The sequence below is a fragment of the Saccostrea echinata genome, unplaced genomic scaffold, assembly GCF_033153115.1.
Source record: "Saccostrea echinata isolate AGI-Se365-2 ecotype Australia unplaced genomic scaffold, CSIRO_AGI_Sech_v1 ptg000015l, whole genome shotgun sequence".
In the NCBI taxonomy this organism is placed as follows: domain Eukaryota; kingdom Metazoa; phylum Mollusca; class Bivalvia; order Ostreida; family Ostreidae; genus Saccostrea; species Saccostrea echinata.
Window position 1 is genome coordinate 5,875,596 of NW_026889764.1, and position 27,389 is coordinate 5,902,984.

The 27,389-nt window shown below is 32.6% G+C and overlaps 1 protein-coding gene across 1 annotated transcript; it reads left to right on the plus strand.

Annotated features, from left to right (window-relative positions):
• The first annotated feature begins 877 nt into the window (after positions 1–877).
• On the plus strand, positions 878–27,389 carry LOC133188025 (uncharacterized). The gene is made up of 9 exons (XM_061323415.1): positions 878–1,076; positions 5,760–5,882; positions 8,667–8,754; positions 9,056–9,246; positions 9,337–9,420; positions 14,827–15,105; positions 18,860–19,120; positions 20,228–20,584; positions 22,435–27,389. The coding sequence occupies exons 1-9, from the start codon at positions 1,007–1,009 to the stop codon at positions 25,401–25,403; spliced, it is 4,422 nt and encodes a 1,473-aa protein (XP_061179399.1). The 5' UTR covers positions 878–1,006; the 3' UTR covers positions 25,404–27,389.

Here is a 27,389-nt window from a genome sequence, read left to right on the forward strand (position 1 = left end):
TATATATATATATATATATCAGATATCAATATAAATTCTCAAATAGTCCATGGATATGTTGAAAACATTTGGATCAAGAGAGCACTAATGTCCAACCCATTTTCCACTATCATGTATTTTACCTTCAATATCTCAAACCCAAGCACATCTAAAAGTTTTCCCTTGGTCCAATCAAGTTCGAGGTAACAAGGTTTGACTGTACATGTATACATATAATCATGATAATACTGTGACTTTTTTCCAGGGGGTACGTTGCAGCAAAAATGAACTTGATGATACAACAAGCAGTGTATATTCTACTGTTGGGGTTCTGTCATATTGTACTAGTACTGGTATGTATATAGCTAAAAATAAAGGACCATTGCATTAAAAAATTTAATTAATTATTTGTCAGAAATAAAAAGCCAGCCTTTATATAACATACATGTACATATATGTATGTTTCCCTGATTATGCCGATAAATGTAGTGATAGGGACAATTTTTTTCACAAAAGAAAGAAATAATAAATTCTTTTAAAAATCTTAGGTGCTTTCATCTATAGAGAACTGATTTGACCAACAAATTTTCAAAATTATAAACATTTAATACAATTTTATGTAGAGTAGATTCTAGTTTTTTTTTTAAAATATTGGTCCCAGTTTACTAAAAATATATCTGATTCCTTATTATGCGTGTAGGAAAAAATCTCTCATTCCTCTCAATGCTCAAAAAGCACAGAGCTAAAAGAAAAAGATCAAGTATAAAAGTTTATGCAAACATCCCTTTGTGCTACAATTATAAAGAATTCAATTTATTGTTAACTTAATGACACTGGAAACCATGGAGGCTCACAGGGTCTCTGGTTTTAATTTAAGGACTACCCAATGCTGTCCATAAACTACAAAGACTTCCCTGCATATCCAGTCTTAGAGGGCTGTCCACTAGATAAGAACGCATGGGAAAATGCCTCAGAAAATTTAAACTGCAGCAAGCCTGAGGATGGTTTAAAGAATCGATACCACTGTATGCCAAACAGACATAAAACCATGCTTCTGGAGTTCTGTTACCCTAGAAATCGAGTCAGAATGAGTCCAGGTGAGTTTAAATATCGGCCTTTTCCCAATTATATTCACTTCTGATTTAAAATCTAGGAATTAATACACATGTAGTTCAAGAAAGCACAATATCTGGCACTTGTTGAAGTACTGGTATTTAAAATATGCCGATGTTAAGCTTTGTGTTTTTTTTTTTAACTCACCTGTGCCGAAGTCAATGAGCTTTTCTGATCACATTTTGTCTGATGTCTGTCTGTAAACTTTTCACATTTTCGACTTCCTCTCAAGAACCACTGGGCCAATTTCAACCAAACTTATCACAAAATATCCTCGGGTAAGGCAGATTCAAGTTTGTTCAAATAAAAGGCCACACCTTCTTCCAAGGGGAGATAAATAAAAATTTGTAAAAAATTAAAGGCATCTTTTAAAACTCTTCTTGCTGGAAAACATGAAACTTATATGGAATCATCCTCAGGTAGTGTAGATTCAAGTTTGTTCAAATCATGACCCCCAGTGTGAAACACTGATGCTCCCATATGGCAGCTTATGGCGAAGGTTAAAGTTTCTTCAAATGCAAGTCAAAATCCAGGCCAAAAGATAAAAAATGCTGATACCCAAAGAAAGGTCTTGTCTCGAGGAATACACCTATGAAATTTGAAAGACCTAGATACAGACCCTGAAACGTGCTACTACCCCAAAAAAGCGTGTGACTTTCGTGCGCTTTTCGTTTCGTGCAAACCGTGTAGCGTTTCGTGTAAACTGTGCAGCGTTTCGTGCAAACCGTGTAGCGTTTCGTGTAAACCGTGCAGCGTTTCGTATAAGCTCCAAAGCGTTTCGTGCAAACCGTGTAGCGAGTGTGCGAGAAGCGTGTGAGAAACGTGCGACTTTCGTATAAGAACCGTGTGAGAAATGTACGATTTTCGTGCAAGAATCGTGTGAGAAACGTGTAGGATTCATTCGGAAGTCCTTTAAATTTATTTTTAATATGGCTATTGTTGGATTAACATGTCATTCTGTGTTGTTTGTAATTAATATTATTCAGATATATCATACCGGTGGTATTTTAAGAGTGAAAAAAAAAATACGGAAACAACAAAATAAAATTATTCGGTAATGTATTACATATTTGTTTGATTTTCTTAAAACTTTATTTATTTATTTAAATAAAGATGGACAGAAAATGTGTTAAAAATAATTAATTACATGTATATGCACATCAATTTTAAGGTAATTGATTCAATACATTTTTTTAAAGGGAGCAATACTAAATATTTTTTTAAAAGAAAATTCATTAGGAATCCGGTCTGGTCCTTTTCATTCATTTATTTGAAAATCTTCACCATAATTGTGCATGGGATATAGAGATTACAAGAACATATCGGTGATTAATACAAAATAATAGATAGATATACATGTATGGCAGTCGTGAAAAATATTTATAAAATGCAAAATTTAGTGCGTTGCTATAAATGTGAAGTATAGGAATTCCAGGCCGAGGAGCACAGTTAATTGATTTTCTTTATAAACGAACATATTTTTCTTATATTACAAGATTCTGTGATACAAATAATTTTGAAAACGATGATTCATGTATTGTCTTTTTATGCATAAAATCGGTTGATTAATAAAAGCCATATAAATGAATTATAACTCACATGCATCAGCAAATACAAGGTTAAATATTTCAGGGTGGGGGGTTGATCAAATGAAAACACAAACTGAATTTTTGTTGTAAACAAGTGTTTTATTGATAATTTTCTTTTGTAAGAAAATTATTCCTTTTTCGATGCGGTGCGCCCGATGCACCCTTAAAGATATATTGGAATCTTCTTTACACTTTCAACACTCTTCTTACGACTGTGATCAAGGTCATTTACAACAGCGATCACGGACTCTGCGTGCCGGGACTGAAAACTTGTTCTGCTATTATCTCTTGTCAATAATAGCTAAGATGACATCTGACAATAACGATCGTTAATTATACGGTAATACCCGTTGATTGTATTTCTTAAATTTATCCGATTGTTTGTAAACAGTGAATTAATTTGGCAGTGTATTCGTGAATAAAATAATATAAAGAAATAAATCCTATATAATTATTTATAAATTGTTTATATTAATCACGCAGTTCTAGAGCATATTTTTTTTTTAGTTTTTAGGACATAGGATATATTGAATGTATTGTTAAGAGCCGCGACTATTGATTACATAATTATTGATTTTTTTTTTTCTAGAAGGGGTTTGAAATCAAGGATTTTAAAAGGTGGTGGGTATATTGATATTTGATAAACACAATACCGGAAAAGAGAACTAAAGAATTTCAATACATATCCCCCGGTTTCTCTACCATATAAGATTTTAATGATAAATTAAAATTTAACTCTGTAATGAAGCGATATATTTACCGTTCTGAATAAAGTGCATATTAATTAATTACATGTATCGGGTCCCGCTGGAGACATGAATATCTTTTTTTTCTTAGAATGGGCACTTGTTTCTATCATAATTTTTTTCCCGATTTTTTTACTTACTGAAACAAGTGCCCGTTATATTTAGCCATGTACAGATTTGAAGAAACAACAGTAAGATCTCGGTAATCTACCCCCCCCCCCCCCCCCCTTTGCTGCACAATGTTCCTGTTTGATGCAGAGTACATATTACATTTGCAAATTATATACAGAGCCTAATTTAATCAAATGAAATTATTTTCTTTATTAAATCAAAAAAATGTATAAATCAATCAATAATAAAAAATAATGGAAAAGAAAATCAATCCGTTTACAGAAATCATACACAATTTAATCAAAATGTGTTTTTTTTTTTTTTTTCAAATATAACTGTGAAACTGAGTTTATTTGTCAGTAATAAAGTCAGGAATGAAACGCACTTTTTAATATCATAATATGATTGTAAAAACATTAAATGCTGTAAAAGATTAAAGATGAAAGACAAATATAATTATATTTTTTCAGTGCGTAATTTAGAGTCTAGTGAAAAAAGTTTGACGATGATAAGCACTTCACCGGGCGGTCACATACTGAATGACAACTATTAATTAATTACAACTGAACATTGAGTATTTAATCTGTTAATATAGTACTAGTGTAGCGAGTTTTAATCTTAACTTAATCTGAATGATTGTAATTCTTAACTACTCGTTGATTTATCCGTAATAATTGAAATAAAGTCCGAGAGATTCCGAATAGAAAATCCAGATCGAGGCCAAAGCGTGCGAGAATCGTGTACAAAGCGTGTGAGAAACGTACATGTACAAAGCGTTTCGTGCAGGCTTTCATGTAAACCGTGCAGCCTTTCGTGCAAAGCGTTTCGTGTAAACCGTGTAGCGTTTCGTGCAAACCGTGTAGCGTTTCGTGTAAACCGTGCAGCGTTTCGTGCAAACCGTGTAGCGAGCGTGTACCGTTCGTGCAGCGTGCGTGTGGGGTAGAAGCACGTTTCAGGGTCTGTACAACTGTTCAAAAGTTATGGCGAAGGTTGATGTTTTTTAAATAAAAGACAAACGTCAAGATCAAGGTCAAAGTGGTTGGTATCCAAAGGAAGATCTTGTCACAAGGATTACATATGTGAAGTATGAAAGCCCTAGCACCATTCATTCAAAAGTTATGGCCAAGGTTAAAGTTTTTCAAAAGTAGGTCAAACTCCTAGGTCAAGGTCAAAAGGTCAAAGTGGTGGTTGGTATCCAAAGGAAGGTCTTGTCACAAGGATTATATATATTTGTGAAGTATGAAAGCCCTAGCTCCAACCATTCAAAAGTTATGGCCAAGGTTAAAGTTTTTCGAAAGTAGGTCAAACTCCTAGGTCAAGGTCAAAGGGTCAAAGTGGTTGATATCCAGAGGAAGGTCTTGTCACAAGGAATACACATTTGAAGTTTGAAACCCTAAGCACCAACTGTTCAAAAGTTATGGCCAAGGTTAAAGTTTTTCAAAAGTAGTTCAAACTCCAAGGTCAAGGACAAAAGGTCAAACTTGTTGGTATCCAAAGGAAGGCCTTGTCACACAGAATACACATGTGAAGTTTGAAACCCTAAGCACCAACTGTTCAGAAGTTATGGCCAAGGTTAAAGTCTCATAAAATTTTGCAAAAGTGGGTCAAACTCCAAGGTCAGGGTCAAAAAGGTCAAATATGATGGTACCAAAGAAAGGTCTTGTCACAAGAATACACATGTGAAATATGAAAGTCATAGCTCCAACCAATCAAAAGTTATGGGCAAGGTTAAAGTTGACAACAGACAGACAGACAAACAGACAAACGGACAAACGGACAATCAGACAAACAGACAAACGGACAAACAGATAAACAGACAAACAGACAGACAGGACAAAAACAATATACCCCCGGGATCTTTGGATCCGGGGGAATAAAAATAATTCCATTTCATGGACATTTCAGTGGTCAATTGCACAACTTCCGCCAATTTTTCCAACACTGAGAATGATTTTCCTAAAATCCTTGGATATTAATGTACAATCTGTATGTCTTACATTTTTTATGCAAAGCTGTAGATTCTATTAGTAACAAAGTTTCTTTTAATTAATTGAACACATGTGAATATATGAAAAATTCAACTTAGAATACATAACAACAGATCATTCGGTTTATTCAGTTTTTGTTTAATTGAAATTTACACATAAATACCTTTCATTTGAGATCAGATCTAGAAATTAGTCTTTTTGCAGATTCCAATTGATTTTATTTTTCTTTGCAGGGTTTTGTTTTGTTCTATCTGACAATGATGGTGTGATAACCAATTATGAGGATACACGTTGTACCAATTTCATCAATAATAGCTGTCAAATGTCATATGATGAAGCTAATGAAATGTACAAATGTAAGTATAAGTTTTATCAAAATATTGTAAGTACATTTCTAATTGATTGCACTTACTAAACAGTTTGGATTCTTCAAACATAGATGGAAAACATGAAAACTAATATTTTTATCTAGTACTGAAGTTTAATATATTAAGCTATTTATTTTATGATTGAATGATTTCTATCTCTCTGACTGGCTGAGATTTAACAATGTAGAAAAAATACTACGCTATATTCACCTGCACATGACCTTCCAGGTGAATATATAAGGATTCATTTCCTCTACATTGGTCTAAAAATAGATCGGAAAATTCCAAATTGATACAAATAGTTTTGGAAAGCTATTTCACTTGCTACCAACTTCCAATCAGATGAACATAACATTAGAGAATACATGTATAATATTGTATGTAATATATGATGGTTGTGGTTGTGGAAGGTTGGGGTGGGTGAAGGGGACCTCCCCCCCAACATTTTTTTCTGAATGTAAATTTTTATGCCCCCCTTCGATGAAGGGAGGGCATATTGCTTTGCTGCTGTCCGTTGGTCGGTGGGTTGGTTTGTCTGTTCACCAACAGTTTCCATTCATTTTCTTCGCAGAGGTTGCACATACTGAAATGAAATCTGGTATACAGATTTATCATAAGAATATCTAGGTCAAGTTTTGTTTTGGGTACAATCTAGCAATTTTTGACAGAGTTATGCTCCTTGAACTTAGAAAAATTCCAAACATCTCTTGTTACTTTTAATTTAGACTAAAAATATTCATCGAAAGACTGGTCCCCCACTAATGGACCTTAATTCACCACCCCTAACCCCACCCCAACTCTAAAACAAAATTTGAAGTTAAAAGAATTCTCTTTCATGGGGGCCAATCAAAGATTTTTATTCCCCCGGATCGAAAGATCCCGGGGGTATATTGTTTTTGTCCTGTCTGTCTGTTTGTCTGTTTATCTGTTTGTCTGTTTATCTGTTTGTCTGTTTGTCTGTCTGTCTGTTGTCAACTTTAACCTTGGCCATAACTTTTGATTGGTTGGAGCTATGACGTTCATATTTCACTTGTATATTCCTTGTGACAAGACCTTTCTTTGGGTACCATCATATTTGATCTTGACCTTGGAGTTTGACCCACTTTTGCAAAATTTTATAAGACTTTAACCTTGGCCATAACTTCTGAACAGTTGGTGCTTGGGGTTTCAAACTTCACATGTGTATTCTTTGTGACAAGGCCTTCCTCTGGATACCAACAACTTTGACCTTTTGACCTTGACCTTGGAGTTTGACCTACTTTTGAAAAAATTTAACCTTGGCCATAACTTTTGAACAGTTGGTGGTAGGGGTTTCAAACTTCACATGTGTATTTCTTGTGACAAAACCTTCCTCTGGATATCAACTTCTTTGACCCTTTGACCTTGACCTTGGAGTTTGACCTACTTTTGAAAAAATTTAACCTTAGCCATAACTTTTGAACGGTTAGAGCCAGTGCTTTCATACTTCACATATGTAATCCTTGTGACAGGACCTTCCTTTGGATACCAACCACTTTGACCTTTTGACCTTGACCTAGGAGTTTGACCTAATTTTGAAAAACTTTAACCTTGGCCATAACATTTGAATGGTTGATGCTAGGGCTTTCATACTTCACATATGTAATCCTTGTGACAGGACCTTCCTTTGGATACCAACCACTTTGACCCTTTGACTTTGACATAGGAGTTTGACCTAATTTTGAAAAACTTTAACCTTGGCCATAACTTTTGAATGGTTGGTGCTAGGGCTTTCATACTTCACATATGTAACCCTTGTGACAAGACATTCTTTTTGATACCAACCCTTTGACCCTTTGACCTTGACATAGGAGTTTGACTTAATTTTGAAAAACTTTAACCTTGGCCATAACTTTTGAATGGTTGGTGCTAGGGCTTTCATACTTCACATATGTAATCCTTGTGACAAGACCTTCCTTTGGATACCAACCACTTTGACCCTTTGACCTTGACATAGGAGTTTGACCTACTTTCGAAAAACTTTAACCTTGGCCATAACTTTTGAATGGTTGGTGCTAGGGCTTTCATACTTTACATATTTAATCCTTGTGACAAGACCTTCCTTTGGATTCCAACAACTTTGACCTTGACCTTGATGTTTTACTTACTTTTAAAAAACTTTAACCTTGGCCATAACTTTTGAACAGTTGCAGCTAGGGCTTTCAAATTTAACATTTTTCATCTTTTGGCTTGGATTTTGACTTACTTTTGAAAAACTTTAACCTTCGCCATAAGCTGCCATATGGGGACATCAGTGTTTCACAAACACATCTTGTTTTTTTAGCTGTCATTTTTCCCTAATAGTGCCCCACCCCCTTTTCAAAATCTATTCTATAGAAGAGCCTGTCAAATTTTCTTTTTTCATAGCAATTAAAATAGATTTCAAAAATTCCAAATTAATACGACTGGTAATGTTTATTTAACCCCGCTTCTTTTATTGCATTTAGCTAGGACTTCAGCACTGTAAACAAGTAAGATGGCATGAACTGCTTAATGAGTTTGTATCATTTAATTATTGAATCATATAATAAAACTATACAGTAATTGCTGTTTTTGAGGTCAATACAATGATTTAGCCACCTTCCAAGTACAATATTCACCTCGCCCTTAGTGCTCAGTGAATATTGTGAACTACTCAGGTGGCTAAATCATCATATTGACCTCAAAAACAGCAATGATTGTATAATATAGATTAAACATAAGTTGCCAAAGCCTTTATAAACTAGTATTACATATTATGTAGTTTTCTTATAGATCCTGCATGTTTGAAGATCAATCCAAGCAATAGCTGTTACACAAGTGACCCTGAATGTCCTAGTGTTCCTGATGATGCATTTGACAGGTAAATTTTGTAAATTTTCTTACTGCTTAATTTTTAGTCATTTAGACAAGCATGCTCAGCTACAGTAGACAATGAATCCCTTCTATTTATTTACCTAGGCATTATTACTCCATCATAATTATGGACATTCTAAAGAGATGCTGACTTAATGATTGAAATATTAATGAGTGCTACTTCACATTGCCCTTAGAATTCAAATAGAAATTGTAATTAAGCTAAAATAAAGTACCATAGCAGTCTTGAAGACTTTATTTTAGTTGTATACACATGTTCATTCACATGTATGTATGAAATGTTTCAGTACGAGAGCCTCAGAAACAACAACTATAGATATACTAGGAAATAGCCAGACTACAAACTCCAGCACAGAAAATCAAGGACATCCAACTAAGGAAGACTTCACAACAGTCATAATTATAGTGATTGTATTGATTGTGGTTATAGGATGCATTGTTGCTGCAGGGATTATTTACCAGTTTTGTTACAAAAAAAGTGAGTACGTTTACATGCAGAATTTAGAAAATAAGGAAATATTTATAAAAGTTGAATAAGTAAAGCATTATAATTGTTAATACTTACTAGGCTCTGCTCTAACCTTTGGTTTTACAGGGAGTAGTCCTCAGATGGGGGAAGTAGTGTTTTTCCAGGGAGATGGACATTTTTATAGTATTCATTATCTATATAGTAATAACAGTAGAAGTATAATAAATGGATGTATTAAGACCCATCTCTTATCCTCCAATGAATCTGCAGACAAATATATGGCATGCTGCAGTATCACTTGACTAGGAAATGTATGGATAATATATGAATAAAACAGCCATCCACTCAAAGTTAATGGCCTCGTAAATATCTGCAAATACATGTTATATTTTATTTGATTACAAAATACATTTTCATTATGTAAAATATTATTCATCTGGCTCTCTTTGCATACAAACTGTGTCAAATTCTACAATATATATCACATTTGCAAGTGCATTGCGATCAGTGAAATGTTATACCTCACTATATGGGATTTAAATAACAAAAAACTACGTGCATTAGTAAGTTGAAAATAGTAAATTATTTGATTTTGAGGTAATTTGAAGAAATGTTATTTTTGTGTGATATCATAGTAAATATTTTCCGTGTATTTAAGATCCTGCCTACTTTATATAGCCTTAACTATGCTGCGTGTTTTTTTTGAATTTATGCTGCAACTGATATTTCTGTTTTTTGTTTTTTTTTGTAGAAGGCAACTCTTCTGAATTGATTCCACTCATTGGTAATACTTTCTTGAAATTTAGATAAAACTTCCATATTTCAAGTATATATCGTTCAGGTGTCAGCATCAACATTATTATGATAAATCTATTTTTTAATACAGTTGAACTTTGGTATCTTGAACACAGATATCTTGAATACCATGGATATGTCGAAGTTATGGGGATGTCTGAACCACATATTTCTTAAGTATTTTACCCTCGATATCTTGAACTCTCAGATATCTTGAAGTTTTTTCTCCATCCCATCGAGTTTGAGATAACAGGGTTTGACTGTAGTTGGAAATATTGTTTAATTACATGTAAAACTTATAATCAATGTCAGTCAACTCAAATATAAGATTCCTTATTTGTGACTCTTCAAATGAATCTAAATATTTAAACAAGAAAATGCTCTTTCTTAATTTATTCCTCCACAAGCGGGTTACATGTTGAGTTAATTTGTTTCTTTTGCAATAGTTGCAACCCTTAACCATACTACATGTAACAAAGAAAGGATGAATGAAGAATGAAGAATTTAAAAATGAATGCATGTTTACAGGAAAAAAGAATCTTTAAAACAGTCATTCTACGATAAATGGACCAATTCAGGGTACAAAACATGAATAAAATAATTGTTTAGAATAGCAAAATGAACATCATAATTATCTAAAGGACATATCAGAGAACTTGAATAAAAAGAATTTTCCACAAATCTGGTATCGTTGACTTTTTACAATAATTTCAATATCTATATACTTATAAATTAATAAATTTTGCAAATAAACTCCGAAATGGGTGCATCAGAGTTCTTACTTACAGTAACTCCTCTAACAATACACTAAATACAGGATGATGTCCGTAAACTATATTTAGATTTCACTCACATAGTAAGTATCGTACATTAAATTAAAAGTCTACTTTCATTTTCTATAAACAGCCATGAAATAGCAAAAACGTGAGTACTGTGGCGTTTCCGGTTGGCGGATCTAAGTTACTGGCAATTTTTAATAAAACTGACAACAAGCAATCGTTTATTTATTTCATAAAATGTCATCACTGAATTAATCAATCAAAACTTGATTTAAATGATATAAAAGAAATAAGTTGTGATAACCGATTTAAAAGGGAAATGTGCAAATTATTTTCGTCATTCACTGATCTTAATAGACGGAAATTTCTAGAACATCATATAGCATCGAGCCCGATGCAAAAAAGAAAAACGAGGCGATTATAGCTGCATGAACGTAAAAAAAAAAGCTTTTGAGTGAATGGTCATTGAAATAATGGTAAATTATTGATAATACTTTAAGTAATGAATATATATTTATATATTGAAAGACAATAACATATAATTATGTAGTAGGCTTTCCCAATAAAGGATGACTGCACTTAACGCCGGGTTTTGGGTCTTTTTCGGTCGCTTCTGTTGCTTTCATATCATAATTTTTTTTTATTTTATATATTTATGAAAGAATCCTGTCAATTTCGAACCTAATTCAAATATTAAAACGATCTTAGACTGTGATACAATAAAATGATTCTATGTTTTCTGTCCTTACTCTTTCCAAATATAGAAAATTTACACTTACCTGCCCTTGATTAAATATTAGGTATGCATGAGAGGTGGAGCTAATATTGTAAGAATGGGTCTAAAATTAGACTAGATAAATAACAATGATATGTATTAAAAAATACGAGATCACTCTTTCCCATTCCCTCTTTATTCTGTATGGAACAAGTACATTATTTTCAGAGGTTTCAAAAACGAAATTAACAATATGAGCGACATCCATGTAAGTAAAGAATCTTGTAAATCAATGCCTAACAATTTAACGTGTTCGAGCACTTTGTCCTATAGCACAAAACATGCTTCTTTACAAGTCACGTGACGGAATTTAGTATTCACAGAGTTACCTGAGGTAAGAAATCACTTGGTGAATTATAATATTCAACATGTCACAGCCCTTGGTCACAACAGAGAGAGCGAATGTAAGAAGAGGCAGTTTTTTTTTCTCTTTTAAACCATGAGCGCATGTTTGTCTATTAATCTCCTTTTGACACAACATTATTAACGCAAATATACAACTACTGTTAAACGGAGAACAATAGACAAACATGCGCTGACTATGTATAAAGTCAGTGAAAAAGTGGGCGTCCTCATTATCGTACGGAGACTCTAGGAATTGTGATGACCCCCGCCTTAGAAAACAGCTTCGTACTTCGTAAATTCGTACTTTTATTTAATGTATTTACATAAAGTTGTAGATTAGATGTTGACCATTCGTGCAATTAAAAGAAAAATGCTTGTTTTGAAAGTTTATTTTGTCGCAATTTTCGCATGTCCTTAAGTGCAGTCATCCTTTATCAGTAAAATTTGATTGTATTCTTGAATGAGAGAGCATCGTAATAAAGTTGCTTACATGAAAAGAGGAAATTAATGAATAAGATATTGTTCAAATTAATTAAAGCTGTAAAATTTTGTGCTTTAATCAATACATTTCAGTTTTTTTTCTGAATACAGTCTTTTGTATCAAATACTCGGCCTAGGTTTATAAATATGTATGTACCTTATTGATATGTAAAAAAAGTAATTTAAAAGTACATTTTTTTTTACATATCAATAAGGTACATACATATTTATAGACCAAGACCCAAGTACTTGTGATCCCCCCCCCTCCCCCAATGAAATATATCAGTAAAATGTGAGTATTTGCTGCTTTTCTCCTTGACGGAAATGAAATAAGAGGATCTGAAGTACAATCCATAACATAGTATAACAGGTTTCACAGTAAATGTCAATTAATGAAATTGTTATTTTTCAAGTTTTTACAAAAAGGGTGTGTGTGGAGATGTACATCTACTTCATGCGGGATTTTGAACAAAGTATTTCTTCCTGCTATAAGTCTGTAGGCTGTCAGTAGAAACTACAATATATTTTCTGTCGGTAGTGGTATAAATTCCATTTCCCGCGCTTGCGCGGAATTTCATCTAGTACCATTGATTTTAAGGTAATGTTACGGAAGTTAATGCTTGATCAAGTCTTATTATTTTTAAATAAAGCTGAATTTGACCAATTTTTCGTTTCTGATGTTCAGTATAGAACACTAAAGTATGATTCATGAGGTTTCGCATGAATCCGAAATTAAGTTAAAACTTTGGGAAAAATATCGTTACGGAAGTTAATTACAAGCAATAAAAGTTAAAATTCTCGGCAATAATTAAAATCAAAGTTTGTTTTAGGATATTAAACAAAAGTATGAAGCATTTCGTTCCCAAAATAATAATAATAATAAAAAAAAAGATATCTTTAATGGAAAAACTTTTCTAAATTACCGTTACGGAAGTTAAATTTTTAAGAGAGACAACTGTTTTTGTCCAATTCATTTTGTTATGTCGAAAATGTAATTGTCTAAATAGTTGATTCGCAACTAGAATCGATGATATTAGGTTCCGTGATCGCTTTCTGCTAAGTTTCAGTTCTTTTTGAAATCTGCATTCTGTGCGTGAAATTAAAAACAAAATCGTTACGGAAGTTTTTAGCGACATGCTTATGATTTTGCATGATTTTGCATGAAAAAAGATCCATGTATTACTTTGCGAGAAGTGGTTTGAATTCTTTTTATATAGGATAAAAAACTTTTTTTTAACATTGTTTGCAATCTATTCGGAACGCTTTTATGGCTGAAAATTCCCTCTTGAAAGAACAAGGTACGGTTTCAATGCAATTCTTGCCCTGTGTTTTTCTTAAAAATGAAAGTGATGTGAAAAATTAAAACTCATGCTTTTTGAATCATTGAAATTCCATGCAGAAAGATCATACAAATCATTTTTCTCTCATAACCTTTCTAAATGCTAATTGTGACGTCATAAACTTGAGCAATTTCCCGTATTTTCTTAAAAAGTTGCAGAAGACACCAATTTTCAATGGAATTTTCTTTCAGATAATATTGTCCACAGCCATCGCCCACAAAGATTTTGAGATATGTGATTTTTCAAAGAATTGTACACAACATATCCAAAAATTAAAGTGGGCGACGGCTGTGGAAACTATTTTCTTAAGGAAAATAACCCTTGAAATGAGTCATTTTGAGGCATTTTCTGTTTAAAATAGAGGAATGAATCAAATAAATACGTCATATTTCCAGAATGGTACTCCTTCATGCCATATTCTTTCCTGATTTTTCACAGTCACATACTCAACTAATATTTAAGCCAGTTTCAAACCTTTTTGAAAACATTAGATTTTTAGGGCACAATGAAGCTAAAACCGTACCTTCTTCTTTGTAAATAAATGAAGTGACATAAAGATTTGCAGTGGAATACGTTTTTCAACATTTAAATTACATTATGTTCATATCAAAACTTTAACTGCATATATATCGGTAAATAATTACAAAACCATGTGTGTATGTTAAGTCTTAGAGTTGAAATTGACCTTTAAATTTATAGTTAAGATATTACATCGGTAAATTTGTAAGTGACATAAAAATTCTTAATTGGCTAAGTTTTTGTAGAATGACTGAAAAACTTCACAGGACAGTCCATGCTAATCAAATTAATATTGAAGTTTGGATTCAAATTTGCAGGTTTATTTTAGTTTGTCTTTCCCTTTTGCCAAGAGCAGGGCCAAAATATTGGGTCAAAATTGTTCATGAGAATGAAGTTTAGATATACCAGATTTAGATTCTTTTTGGATAGTCAGGAATATAAGGACTGACATTTATATAATATCTGATTACAGGTATTAAATATAATCAAAACAAAATATTAAAGACATTAAATTAAAAAAAAATTAAATTTCATAAACCATTGGAAATTGTTTTAGATATCCCAAGAAAAATGATTGGAAACGTAGAAATTCTTGATTGTGGATGTAGTATAAAGCTGGTTTGCATTGCTGAAACTACCTTGACCAATCAGCTGACCTCTGTTGAATGGAAAAAAGATGGCACAGTCCTCCAAATGGACGGTTCTAAATATTCTGGAGGAGATGAGAGAGAGCCAAGCTTGGTTATACACAATGTCTCTGTAGAAGATGCTGGGAATTACCAATGTGAAATAGCGTACACCGATGAAACATCTAACAGTAAAGCATTCGAAATAGGTAAAATGATATTTTACCTCATTTACAGAAACGTGCGCATGTACATTTTTTTACTGCTGACAAATATTCATATATTTATATAAACATGATTATATATTCATGTTCTGAATAATCATCTTTTAAGGTTTCATTTAATAAATTTTTTTGAGGGTTTTGCAAATTTCATGGTTTGATAAGGAAAAAGTACAATTTTATTGGTACATGTAGGTAAAATTTGTGGATGGTTACTTTAAGTTGCAGATATATAGCTCGCTGGTCTGAAAAAAAAAGCTGGGACAAACGACAAGAGAGCTACAGTGCCAGCTGTTGAAAAAAGTGCATAATTATTGCACCCCCATAAAATTGCGCTGTTTCTCAATTTATTTCTCCGTATTTTTCAAAATATTACTAACTGTGTGTTCTTTACATATTTTTTTTCTACTTCCACAACAAAACTGCGTACGAGTCGATCATGCACAAAGCGCGTTGGACCAAATGGGCTTGTCACAAAAAATAACAGAATAAATAGGCAAAAATTTCGATGGCCAAAATTTCAGGTCCAGGGGGCTATTAACAACAGTTTTGGGGAATGTTTTGTTGTTTAGGTAGTAAAAGAATATGTAAGGAACACATAGTTAGTAATATTTTGAGATGGCAGCTTAAATATACAGAGAAATAAATCAAGAAACAGCGCAACTTTTTGTGTGCAATAAATATACACTTTTTTCAATGGGTGGCTCTGTAGCTCTCTGGTCGTCCATCCCATTCTTTTTCAGACCAGTGAGCTACATATCTGCTGCTAAGATACTTTTTGTTATCCTATCACAAGTAAAATTTTTGGTCATTACGTCAATTTATGACCTAGAAGTTTGACCCCAGCCAATAAGACCACTAAAATAGTGACCATATACTACTAATTCTCTCTCTGAAGTTTCTTTTCATGATTGATACATGTAGTTCATTGAATTAAATTGGATCAATAAGTACATCTTAAGGAATAATTTTATTAGAAAGAAGTACATGTTCATTTATATCTTAAAAATGACATGATCATAACGGTTTTCCCCCAATCACTATTTAAAAACGGAGATAATCATGATAAAGGAGGGATCAAAATTTATTTGAGGTTTTGTTGATACATTGTACAACCATGTAGGTCCTACCAAAAGTAATTGTGATCAGAAATACATTAACCTGAAGTAATTTATGACACAGATTTAAAACAAAATATTCTGTATTGTTAAAAAGAATTCTGGAGGGCTCATTTTTGATTACTGTTTCTATTTTGCTAAGGTTGTAGTTACACTGTTTTTCTTCTTCTTTCAATGTACATGGCTCCATCCAGAACATAGTTGTACATGTTCTACTCTGTTCTAAAAAAAAAAAAGCAGGAGTGTTTATTTTTTTGTTTTTTATAGTTTTTTTATAATAATGTTTGAAAGTCACACTGGCCTTACTTGTTGTCTTAGGATACCTGATTGACTGTTGGCATGTGTCGTGCTTTAACATTTGAGTATTTTCAGATTCTTCTCTGGAACCACTGTACCAATTTCAGTCAATTTGGCATTTAGCAATTATGGGTGAAGGAGAGTAAGAAATTCATGGCCTCTGCCCCCTGGGGCCTGGGGGGTGGGGCTAAAACCATCAAAATTAATGCAATCTTTAAAAGTCGGTTTTTAAGGTCTCATCCGAAGGACCTGCAACTTTCACTACAAAGTGCCAAGTGCGTGGCAAAGGAACAGTTGCTACCTATTTGTATAAATGTAAATGTGTGAATATAAATATAAGTAAATGTGGCTTTTCTCTGCTCCTGGGTATGTAGGAGGCAAACAGTATACAAAATTGTAATAAGTGAAGCAAATCAGAGTTACTCCCCTTCTCTAAATTGTTTTAAATCAAGAAATCCTTGTATATAATTTAATTAAATGTTATTTGATTGAATGAGAATACAAGAATAAATGTTATAGTGTATAGAAACAGAATAAAAACGAATGTTTGGTTTAAACAAGTGAAGCATACTCAAGGTCGGATTCTTGCCTGGAAAGCAATTTAAAAGATTGACATAAAGATTATTTATGTAGCAGTTGTACTTAATATGTTTTGTACTGTAGTGTCCTGTTTGACAATTGAATTGATGTCGAGTTATTGTTAGGTAAATTCATGGATCAGAGTTTAGTAGGCAAGACTCTGCATAAAGTTGTTTCATACTTTATCAAATTGAACAAGTGATCAGGGAGCCAGGGTGACTAGGCGATATGTTGTACTTATTGACAAGTGGCAAATAGCCACGTTGTATAGACAAGTGGGGAGTGCTGGTAACAAGTTTTACCAAGTGGCAAGCAGCTACATTGTTTGTGTATCTAAGAGGCATCATCTAGAATAAATATACAGGCATCAGAGATTTCTCTTTGTTTACTTAATAATGACAAAAACATCTGTATATATTGAATGCTTTACACAAGGCATTTAGGCAAGTGTCCATTGTATTTGTATTTGTATGTGTCTTATCATCCCTGTAAGACTTGGGAAAACCAAGTACGATCCCAAGGGGATCACTGGGGTCTCACATGTTACAATAAGCAAGGGTATTTTTACCACACTTTTGAAATTCTTGGGCAGCACAGCATCTGTCACTTAATTTTGTTTTATACTTTTATGGATCCTTATAAATTACAGTGTTGTATTATACGTGACCGTTAAGGCCCTTGGGCCTCTTGTTCAACTTGTTCTCCCTAGGTTGGAACAAAATATAAAAAAGGCCAAAAATTTTGATGCATTGAGGAAATATTTAGAAATCTGATGATGAAGAAGTCATATGTTATATTTACATACTGCCTCATCTCCATGTATTGTTAAGATTCTAGTTTGTTAAGACTTAATCTAAACTTTTGTTAAGCAGCAAAGCTATAATTTGTCAAAGTCAAAACAAAGTCAAAATAGGAAACCAACACTCAAAGGTCAGAACTACAGGTACTGTTAGCACAGAGCTCATAAAATGGTACAATCATACCCCTTGCTCCTATAAACTCAATTTTTGGGGGAGATTGCTTTAATTATCATATGGAAGAGTGGGGGAGGTATAATTTTTTGAGCTCAGTGCCCAAAGTACCCTTAATTTCTCTCAAAATTTGTGTCAAAGTGATGGCAAAAATAAGGGGTTATATTTGAGAACAAAATTAATTATTTGTCAGGAAGGAACAATATTTTAGACATTGAATTTAAAAATTATTCCAAATACACATACAATGTAAGGCAAACATACAGATAAAAAAAGGCATTGAAAAACTTTAAATTTGGTAATTTTAAAGAGTTATGATGAGAAAAAATAAATAATTTTTTTTCAGGTAATGGTGAAGTCGAGATACTTGATTCTGAATCAATAAAGCTATACATTACTGAAACGTCCCTGACTGACGGGCTACACTCTGTTGAATGGAAAAAAGATGGTACAATTCTCCAAATGGATGGTTCTAAATATTCTGGAGGAGATGAGAGAGAGCAAAGCTTGATTATACACAATGTCTCTGTATACGATGCTGGAAATTTCCAGTGTGTTAGAACAAACAGTGATAAAACATGGAACATAACTCTATTTTTTATTGGTAAATGTTTATTGACTTTCAAACATGTACACTTCTGATGCATCTGATGTAAATTAAGGAAAGTTTCAATTATAACTCTATTCAGATAAATTTTGATTTTTAAACACATGGAAAGTAAAGCATTTTCATAAATTAGATTTATATTTTTTAATCTCTTGATATATTTTGCACAGATCTACCAGCAGTTGAATTTATTGGTAAAGAAGTCAGAGGAAGCAATTTGGTTCTAAAATGTAAGGTATCTAAATCATGTGTCAAGTTATCTATACATTGGAAAAGAGATAATAAACTACTTACTACCAAGGATGAAAAATTCTCTGATGTGGATACTGCCTGTTTAATCATTAAAAACTACAACATCACAGACTCGGGGCTGTACCAGTGTACCCTTACAAATGCTCTAGGCTGGTCTGCAGATTGTCAGTATAACTTAGGTAAGATGGATAAGTATAGACTTCACATTATTTGTCAGAAAGATTCCAGTTTATCCTTTCTGTGTATATATATGCCTGTAAAAAGCACGTGAAACAAAACAATTTATGTAATTCAAGATACAGAATATATTTAAGTAATATTAAACACGACCTTGTAAATCAGTTTGTGACTGTGAAATCACAAGTAGTAGATCCAGTGATTTGAATAGTCAGAGTTAATGATACAAAATGTACATTTTAGAAGTCTACATATGGCCATGATAAGCAATGATATGCAAAGGTAAAGGTTGACAATCTTCAATGGAAGGTCTTATACAGTTCATGTCATAGATCTTTTTAAACTAATTGACTATACAAAATTTTCAGTTGAGGTGTGGTGGGGATGGGGGCATTTATCAAATTTTAATAATTAAATTTTAATAATTTAAAAGAGCTACCATGAAACTCATTTTATAGGGGATAGCATCAGTAACATCTTCAACACTTTCAAATATATTAAATTTTCTTATATATCTTGCATAGATTTTTTTTTTAATTTCCTTCGGTTAAAACAAATTTATAGGGCCTAATTGTCCTTGATAAAAGGGAAACTTTGTATTGCTTGTACTCCATGCAGAACTTTATTTCAATCCTGAATTATCTCTAAATGTTTTTTTTTTCTGAGATTGCATTTTTACTTAGACTTTTTCCAGACTGTGATTATGATTTTTTAAGTAAATATCATACAAAGTATCTTAAAAAAAATTGAATATTTTCACTTTTTAAGTCTTGATTAATTTTTCATCTGCCATTATTTTACGTAACCTCAGTCTGAGTGAGTATGAGTGTCATTGTGTGTAGGTCATTAAGATATACCCAATTCTTAATTTTTTTTTTGCTTTATACAATCATTAACGAATTTCACAAACTTAAATTGATAACATGTACAATATATATATATATATATATATATATATATATATATATATATATATATATATATATATATATATATATATATATATATATATATATATATATTTCTAAAATGTATTCATTTCTACAATATTCAGTTGAGAGAAGGAGAAAATCAAATGACTTTTAGTTTATTTTTCCCTTCTTTAACAGAAACGGCAAACATCTGCCTTGTGAAAACACCACCTATGTTACCATTATGCAAGAAATACAAAAATATAAAACTCAAAGCAAGAATGCAAAGAAAAAATGAAAATATTTCAATGGAGTGTCTTACTGTTCAGTGGCAGAAAGTTAAAAAGGAAGGTGAAAAAGAAATAGTTTCTACTATACATATTGACAATGCCAAGTATACCCTTCAGTGTACACAAGTAGATGAAAACACAAGAACATATGAGCTGCTCATCCACCAACTAACGGAACTTGATTCTGGAGTTTATTGCTGTGTGTTACTGGATAATGCATGTGGAAAATTAAAGAGTGAAAAATTACCAGTGTATGTTGTAGAAGGTAAGTTTAACACATTTAGTTTTCCAATGAATTTAAGATAAAAATTACAACATATGGCTTTGTTGTGCCCCATCATGAATATAATTTGGCAAAAAGTGTTTATAATGTCAATCATTTTTTCTTCCATCCATAATATTTTGCCTTTAGCGAAGATTTTCATCAAAATCCATACTTTGATACATATTAGTCATGTTGGTAAGAAGAATTAAATTGTGTAATAATTTTGATTTTCCAGAAAACCTTGAACTTTACTTTTAAAGATTTTAAAATCAAACTTCATCAAATATACGAGGGTTGTCCCAGAAAACTTTTTAAATATTTCAAAAACTACCTGACCAAAATTATTCATTTTTGGCATAATGTTAAGTCTTAGAAATGATATTTTTGTCATTTTGGCTAAATAATATAAGGTTCCAATGCCATATGCATTTATAAACAACATTTAAAGTGTGTTAAATAGCGATGGTCGATGCACGGCAATTTCTTGACTTTCAAAAATAATATTGACAGCTATGTTTTCTTTATTACCAGGCTATACGGAAATATAATGTGCCAAAAATCATATCCTAAGATACTTTATGATCTAGAGTATCCGTGTTTAAAAAATCAATACTCTGACATCATAAATAACAAACATTTGACGTTATATGGCATTGCACAAAACACTATTAATTAGATATTACCAAAAACGGTGACGTTTAGCGATAATGCAGCGCACCAAAAACATCACTCAGTGTTGTGTGGAGCGGGGCTTGACTCCTGTTCATACGGAAAAAGAGCTGGGAAAGAGGGAACGACACAAATACATATATCGATCACAGGTTTATACATAGTAAAAGAGGTTCAAAGATGAATGGATTCATTTGGTTATCCGATGGAAGAAGCGTTTGGTAGATCAACAAAAATGACGACAAACGGAAAAGGCTAGAGCTGGACGTCATACATGGAGACTACCGTTAACTGTTTGAACAGTTAGGTTTATGATAGGGGTTGGGAAATTGTCTATTAAAAGAATTTATTCCTCGATTTATTCTTAACCGTAGTATGTGTGAAATGGATAACTCGGTTACTAAAAGAAATTAAAATGTATCGAATTTATGCTTTAAACAAATTTTTAAAAACGCACGATTCTTGGACAAATTCAAAACTCATCGAGCTTAGTTTTGACGTCTTCGGAGTTGCGCCGGCAGCTATTTTGAATGATTCGTTTACCAAAGAGAAAATTGTTATTTATACAGATATTTTACTGAAATTTCTGTGAATTATTTTTAAAAAATGTTGATTAAAATGCATGCCAATTTTTAACTTTATAATATTAGTGAAACAAAAAATATTGAAAATGTTCGCGTTTTCTGGGACAACCCTCGTGAGAGCTGACCTTGATATTCTTTATGAACTTGAACTTGGTTTTTTTCATCATTTGCTGTGAATTCATCTTATTGAATTCCAAAAAAAGATAATTCAAAAAACTCCATTCACAGTAGAATGAAGCTCAGTGAGAGCATTTCAACCATTTATACTCAATGAGATCAAATGTAAACTTGCTAGCAGATAGAGAGAATGAAAGGGAAAGTTCAAACAATAAGACTTCATTCAACCGTTAGAAATATAAAAAAAATGCTAGTCACACCTTGCTACATAAGGCAATTACTGTAGTAAAGGTTTCAGTTCTATATATGAAAGGAATATTAAATTCCTTATTTTAACATTTATTTAACTCTTACTTTCTTAATTGTGTTACATTACCTTATGTCTAGTCTTTAGATATTTGAACTCTTTTAACCAGACAAGAGGGTATCAATATTAATGAAGACATTTGATATATATGTACATATTGTTTCCTCTCCTAGATTTTTACAACAAAGAAGAGTGGAAAAATGATGACAGCATTTATGAGGAACCTGAAGAGGGATTCTCAACAAAAATAATGACATTGTTAGATCAGACAGATGTACATGTAGTTATCCTAGTTGGTCCACCAGGAGTTGGAAAAACATTCACAGCAAGACACATAGCATTAAAAATGGAGGGAAAGGGATGGGATATATACCAGATTTTCAATATGGAGGAGCTGTTGATTGAAGATAATTTTCCAACCTCTGAGCAAAAATTACTTATATTTGATCATCCATTTGGAAAAACTAGTGTGAACATTTTTAATCTGGTGTACTTTCTTTTGCACAAAAACATTTTTCACCAATTGATAAGGAAAACAAAAGTTATCATGACATGTAGATCTGATATATTTGAAGAAATTAGAGCCTTTCACATTGATCATTTAAAGAATATAATTCGCATGACCAAAACTTACCTGGGAAAATCACCTAGATTACTAAAAGAAATTTTCCATGTAGATAAAGTTCAGTCTGGTCTATCGGAAAATGACGAGGCCAGTGAAAATTATTACTTACAGAGGCTATGTAATCAAATTGGAATCTACTTCAATGACGGTCAAAATCACATGTATGATTTTTATATTTTGATTTTGTTAGCACAACACAGGAATTTAATTTTGAAACAGTCATTACTATGTGCACAAGAAAATGTATCTCAAATTCTTGAAAACAATTTATCAAAAGAAAAATTTACCGAAGGGATGAAATCAGCAATTAAAAAATCTAAATACTTAAGACGCAAAAGAATGGGAGATGTTACTGTGTGCTTTTGCAAACATGAGTGCATTATAGATGCATGCATCTGCCACATGTTGAAAAATGATCCACAATTATTTCTTAAATGTGCTGGAAATGAGCTTATCTGTAGTCATGTTTGTCCATTTAGTGCCAGTGCTGGTGAGTGTTGGAAACTACTTGACAAAGAACAATATCCAATACTCGTCAAAAGTTTGCACGAATATTTAACATCAGATGACATGTGTGCCATGTCAGATGTTATCAGGTTACCTTATTGGATGCATGATGAGTTTATTGATGTTTTTACGAATGTACTTTCACAGAATGAAATGACAGAAATTTTGTATGGAGATAAAAGGTACCCAATTTATATTGACAATCATCGTTTAGTTGAAAATTCCAGCAAACCAAATGAGCAGTGTGATACTATCTGGAATGAGATAGAAATGTTACGTTTTGAACTTCTGTTTAGTGGACAGTGGGGTGATGGTATAGAATCACAACCAAATGGTTTTACAGTACTTTCTACAAATTTTGTATACTGGACTATTTCTTATGGCAGATATGAAGCTATTGACAAAATACTAAGACTTGCCTCAAACCAGAACCGTCTCACAGACGTAAATCGTTGCATTATGCTTGCTTGCTTCAGAAGTGTGGACATTGTTGAAAATGTCCTACAACATCTTAAAATGACAACATTGACAGATGTACGCTACTCAAAATTAAAAACATTGTTCTTCGATGATCAAGCCACTATTTTGCCATTGCATGTTGCTATTGCTAGGGAAAATTTAGATTTAGTCAATGATCTATTAGGAAAACAAGTCCTCATAAATGATGTTGACCATAAGAAAAGATCGGCTCTACTGGTAGCTATGGAGAAAAATCATAAAGATATCACTAAAACGTTACTGAAAATTGAGGGAGTTGATGTCAATGCGCATGACATTGAAAGCAGGTACCCTTTACATTTGGCTGCAATGAAAGGGAATGAAGACTTCGTTAAAACACTTTTAGACAAAAAAGCCAAGGTTGATTGCGTTGATGGAAATGATGTTACTCCTTTGAACACAGCCTCTACATCTGGATTTAAAGATATAACAGAGTTGCTTTTAAAAGGAGGTGCAAAATTAAATAAATTTGATAACAAAGAAAAATCTCCTTTGATTAATGCTTTAGAAAATGAACACATTGATGTGGTTGGACTACTGATGCAAAAATTAAACACAAAATCCATGGATTTAAACCACAGAGATGTTGATGGAAAAACGCCTTTATTTGTGGCTGTGGACAAGTGTTATATTGAGACAACAAAAAGACTTGTGAAACTAGGAGCAGATGTTAATATTTATGATAAGTTTGAGAGAACACCCTTGTATTTGGCAGCAGATAACAATTCATTTGAACTTGTCAAATATTTGATCAAGAAAGGAAGCCAGTCTTTGGTAAATAAAGGTGACTCAAACCATAAAACACCTTTGCATTTGGCTGTAGAAAAGAGTAATTTGGAAATGGTTGAACATTTGGTGAAATATGGTGCAAATGTGAATTCCTGTGATAATGACAATAAGACACCTTTACTTATGGCTGTTGAGAAGTTTCAAAACAGTGAAATACTTGAGTTTTTACTGAAAAATGGTGCCAGAGCCGACATTGATGGTAATCCAGGAATTCAATCTCCTTTATTTTTAGCAATAACAATGAAAAATACAGAAGTCTTTGATATTTTAGTAAAAAACAAAGCTGACCTGAACAAGTTAGATAATGAACAAAGAAGTGTTTTATGCTACGCTGTAGAGAGGAAGGAGGAAAAAATTGTCAGAATATTGCTCCACAAGAGAGTAGAGATAAACACGGCTGACACTAACAAAATGACACCATTGCATTACGCAGCTGAAAACAATCTCTACGATATTTTGAAGCTTCTAGTCCTTGAGCATGCTGATGTAAATGCAGCTGATAAAAATGGACGAACCCCTCTTCATATTGCATCGGAAAATGGACAACTCGACATAGTTGAACATTTAGTTCGAAATGGAGCAAATGTTAATAAAACGGACTTTGAAGGTGACGATCCCTGTGAATATGCCTTTAAGAATCAAAGAAAAGAGATAATCATGTATCTGGCAAAATATGGAGCACGTTTAAAAACTGAACAAAATTACACTAGGCAAAATTGCTAAGACCCCGCTCAATATTCTCATTCGCAATCAAAAATCATTGATGAATGATTTGTCATTTATATCGCTTAGTAGTCACACAGTTGTTTAGTATACATACACAGTCCACCACATTTCCTGTTGCCCAAGTTTTTTTAAAACAATCTTGCAACTGCCGTGTGATCATTCATCAAAACCAACTTGCCAATTTTAGAAAATGATGCAAGAATGAATGAAGTATTTAGTGAACTTCAGCTAATCAGATAAAAAAAAAAAATACGCATATGTATTACAAAGACTGCTGGAACTTGTTCAGTATGAAAATACCTGAGGTATATAAAGTGTGCTTTTATCCAAATAATATTGATGTATTCATTATTTCATCTTCTGAGACGGTAGTGCTAGTGTGTATTATGATAATATAAATTCGTCTCAGTTCTATGGAAATGAGACATTTACTTATGAAATTTGCTCACTGCTAGTTCCAAGGTTTATGAATAGACGCTTGTATCTGAGGAAATATGATTTGTTTAAAGAGATTTACATGTTAGCACAATGCTTAATTACTACAAAGTGTTGATCACAGTTGTATTAAAATTACCAGTAACTAACATTGATGCACTATCATACTTTATAGTGCTGCATTCTTATTCTGAAATACTGACTGTAGACTTGTTGTTTTTTAAGGTTGTTTACTAATTGACATGCGAGAGGTTATCAAAAAGTTCATGAACTAGCGCCATAAACTAAAAACCGCTTTAGGTACATCAATGCATTTTAACACAATTAGTTAGCATCATCTTTTCTATCTATATAATAAACCATGATTTATAAGTTTTATTTTTCAATAAATTGTGAATGCTTTTGTGAAAAATGGTATGTCTAGGCGGCGCAACTTCCAAAATGACGTTTTTTTCCCACCTGAGTGTAATTGAGAAAAAACTCTTTTGTTATGAGAATTGTCATTCAAAAATCCCGTGAATTCATTTATGTGGTATGACACGATTGTTCCGTAATTTTTGCAATTTTTACCTCATTCTGTAAGTTCTATGAAATTTAATCGTAAATTTTAAATGAAGTGTCCAAACGAAGGCTTGAAAATGACGTCAAAAAGGGGGAGGGGTTTCTTTCTCCAACATTATATAAAGTTTCGCCCCAGGAAAAAACCGAAATAGACCTAAGAAATATTAAAACGGGCTACAAAGAAATAAAATGCATCCAGAGTACTTGTTTTTTAAATGCTGATAAGAATTGAACGGAGAGACGAGATGCACAGTTAATGTCGACATGTACTCAGGGTGTCAAAAGTCAGTCACATAGAAAAGAAACGTTGATCATTGAACTCTGACAAGCAAATTATGCTGGCTTTATCAAATAAGGATCTTTCCTTATGTATAGATCCATTTACAATATTATATGCATTGAAAACAGCTGTTCATGCGATTGTTAAGTCTTATAAAAAAGACGGGGTTAAGTCCTTACTTAACTCCAGGAAATCTCATCAAAGTGTATGAGGTAGAGAGAGCGGACATTTAAAATCGATGAAGTCGGACGTCATAAAACTAAACGGCGAAAGCGCCAGGTGATCATACAATGTCTTTTTTATTTGATAATAATTTGGCAAATTATCAACGTATCAAGCTAAAATTTTCAACATTTCTTAAAGTTTTGTTGATTTATGTTCTTTATAATTTGTGTAATCACAGACAGTATTAATTTTATCGCCTCAGTCCACGAACTTTCTGATAACCCCTCGTATATAGTTATCTTTGTGTTAAACATATTGGATTTTGGAATGTCCACGGTCTAAATTTCAACAAATTAGATCACGATTTTTTTAATCACTTCATTTTTAATATGATGTTTTAAGTATTTTGTTATGTTAAAACATGAACAAGGTGTCTCCAGGAAATCTCCCACGACACGTAAAACCTTATTCATTGAGATTGTAAGAAAATGGCTTTCTGTTTGTTTAAAAATTAATAAAACAACTGGATTACTATTTGATAA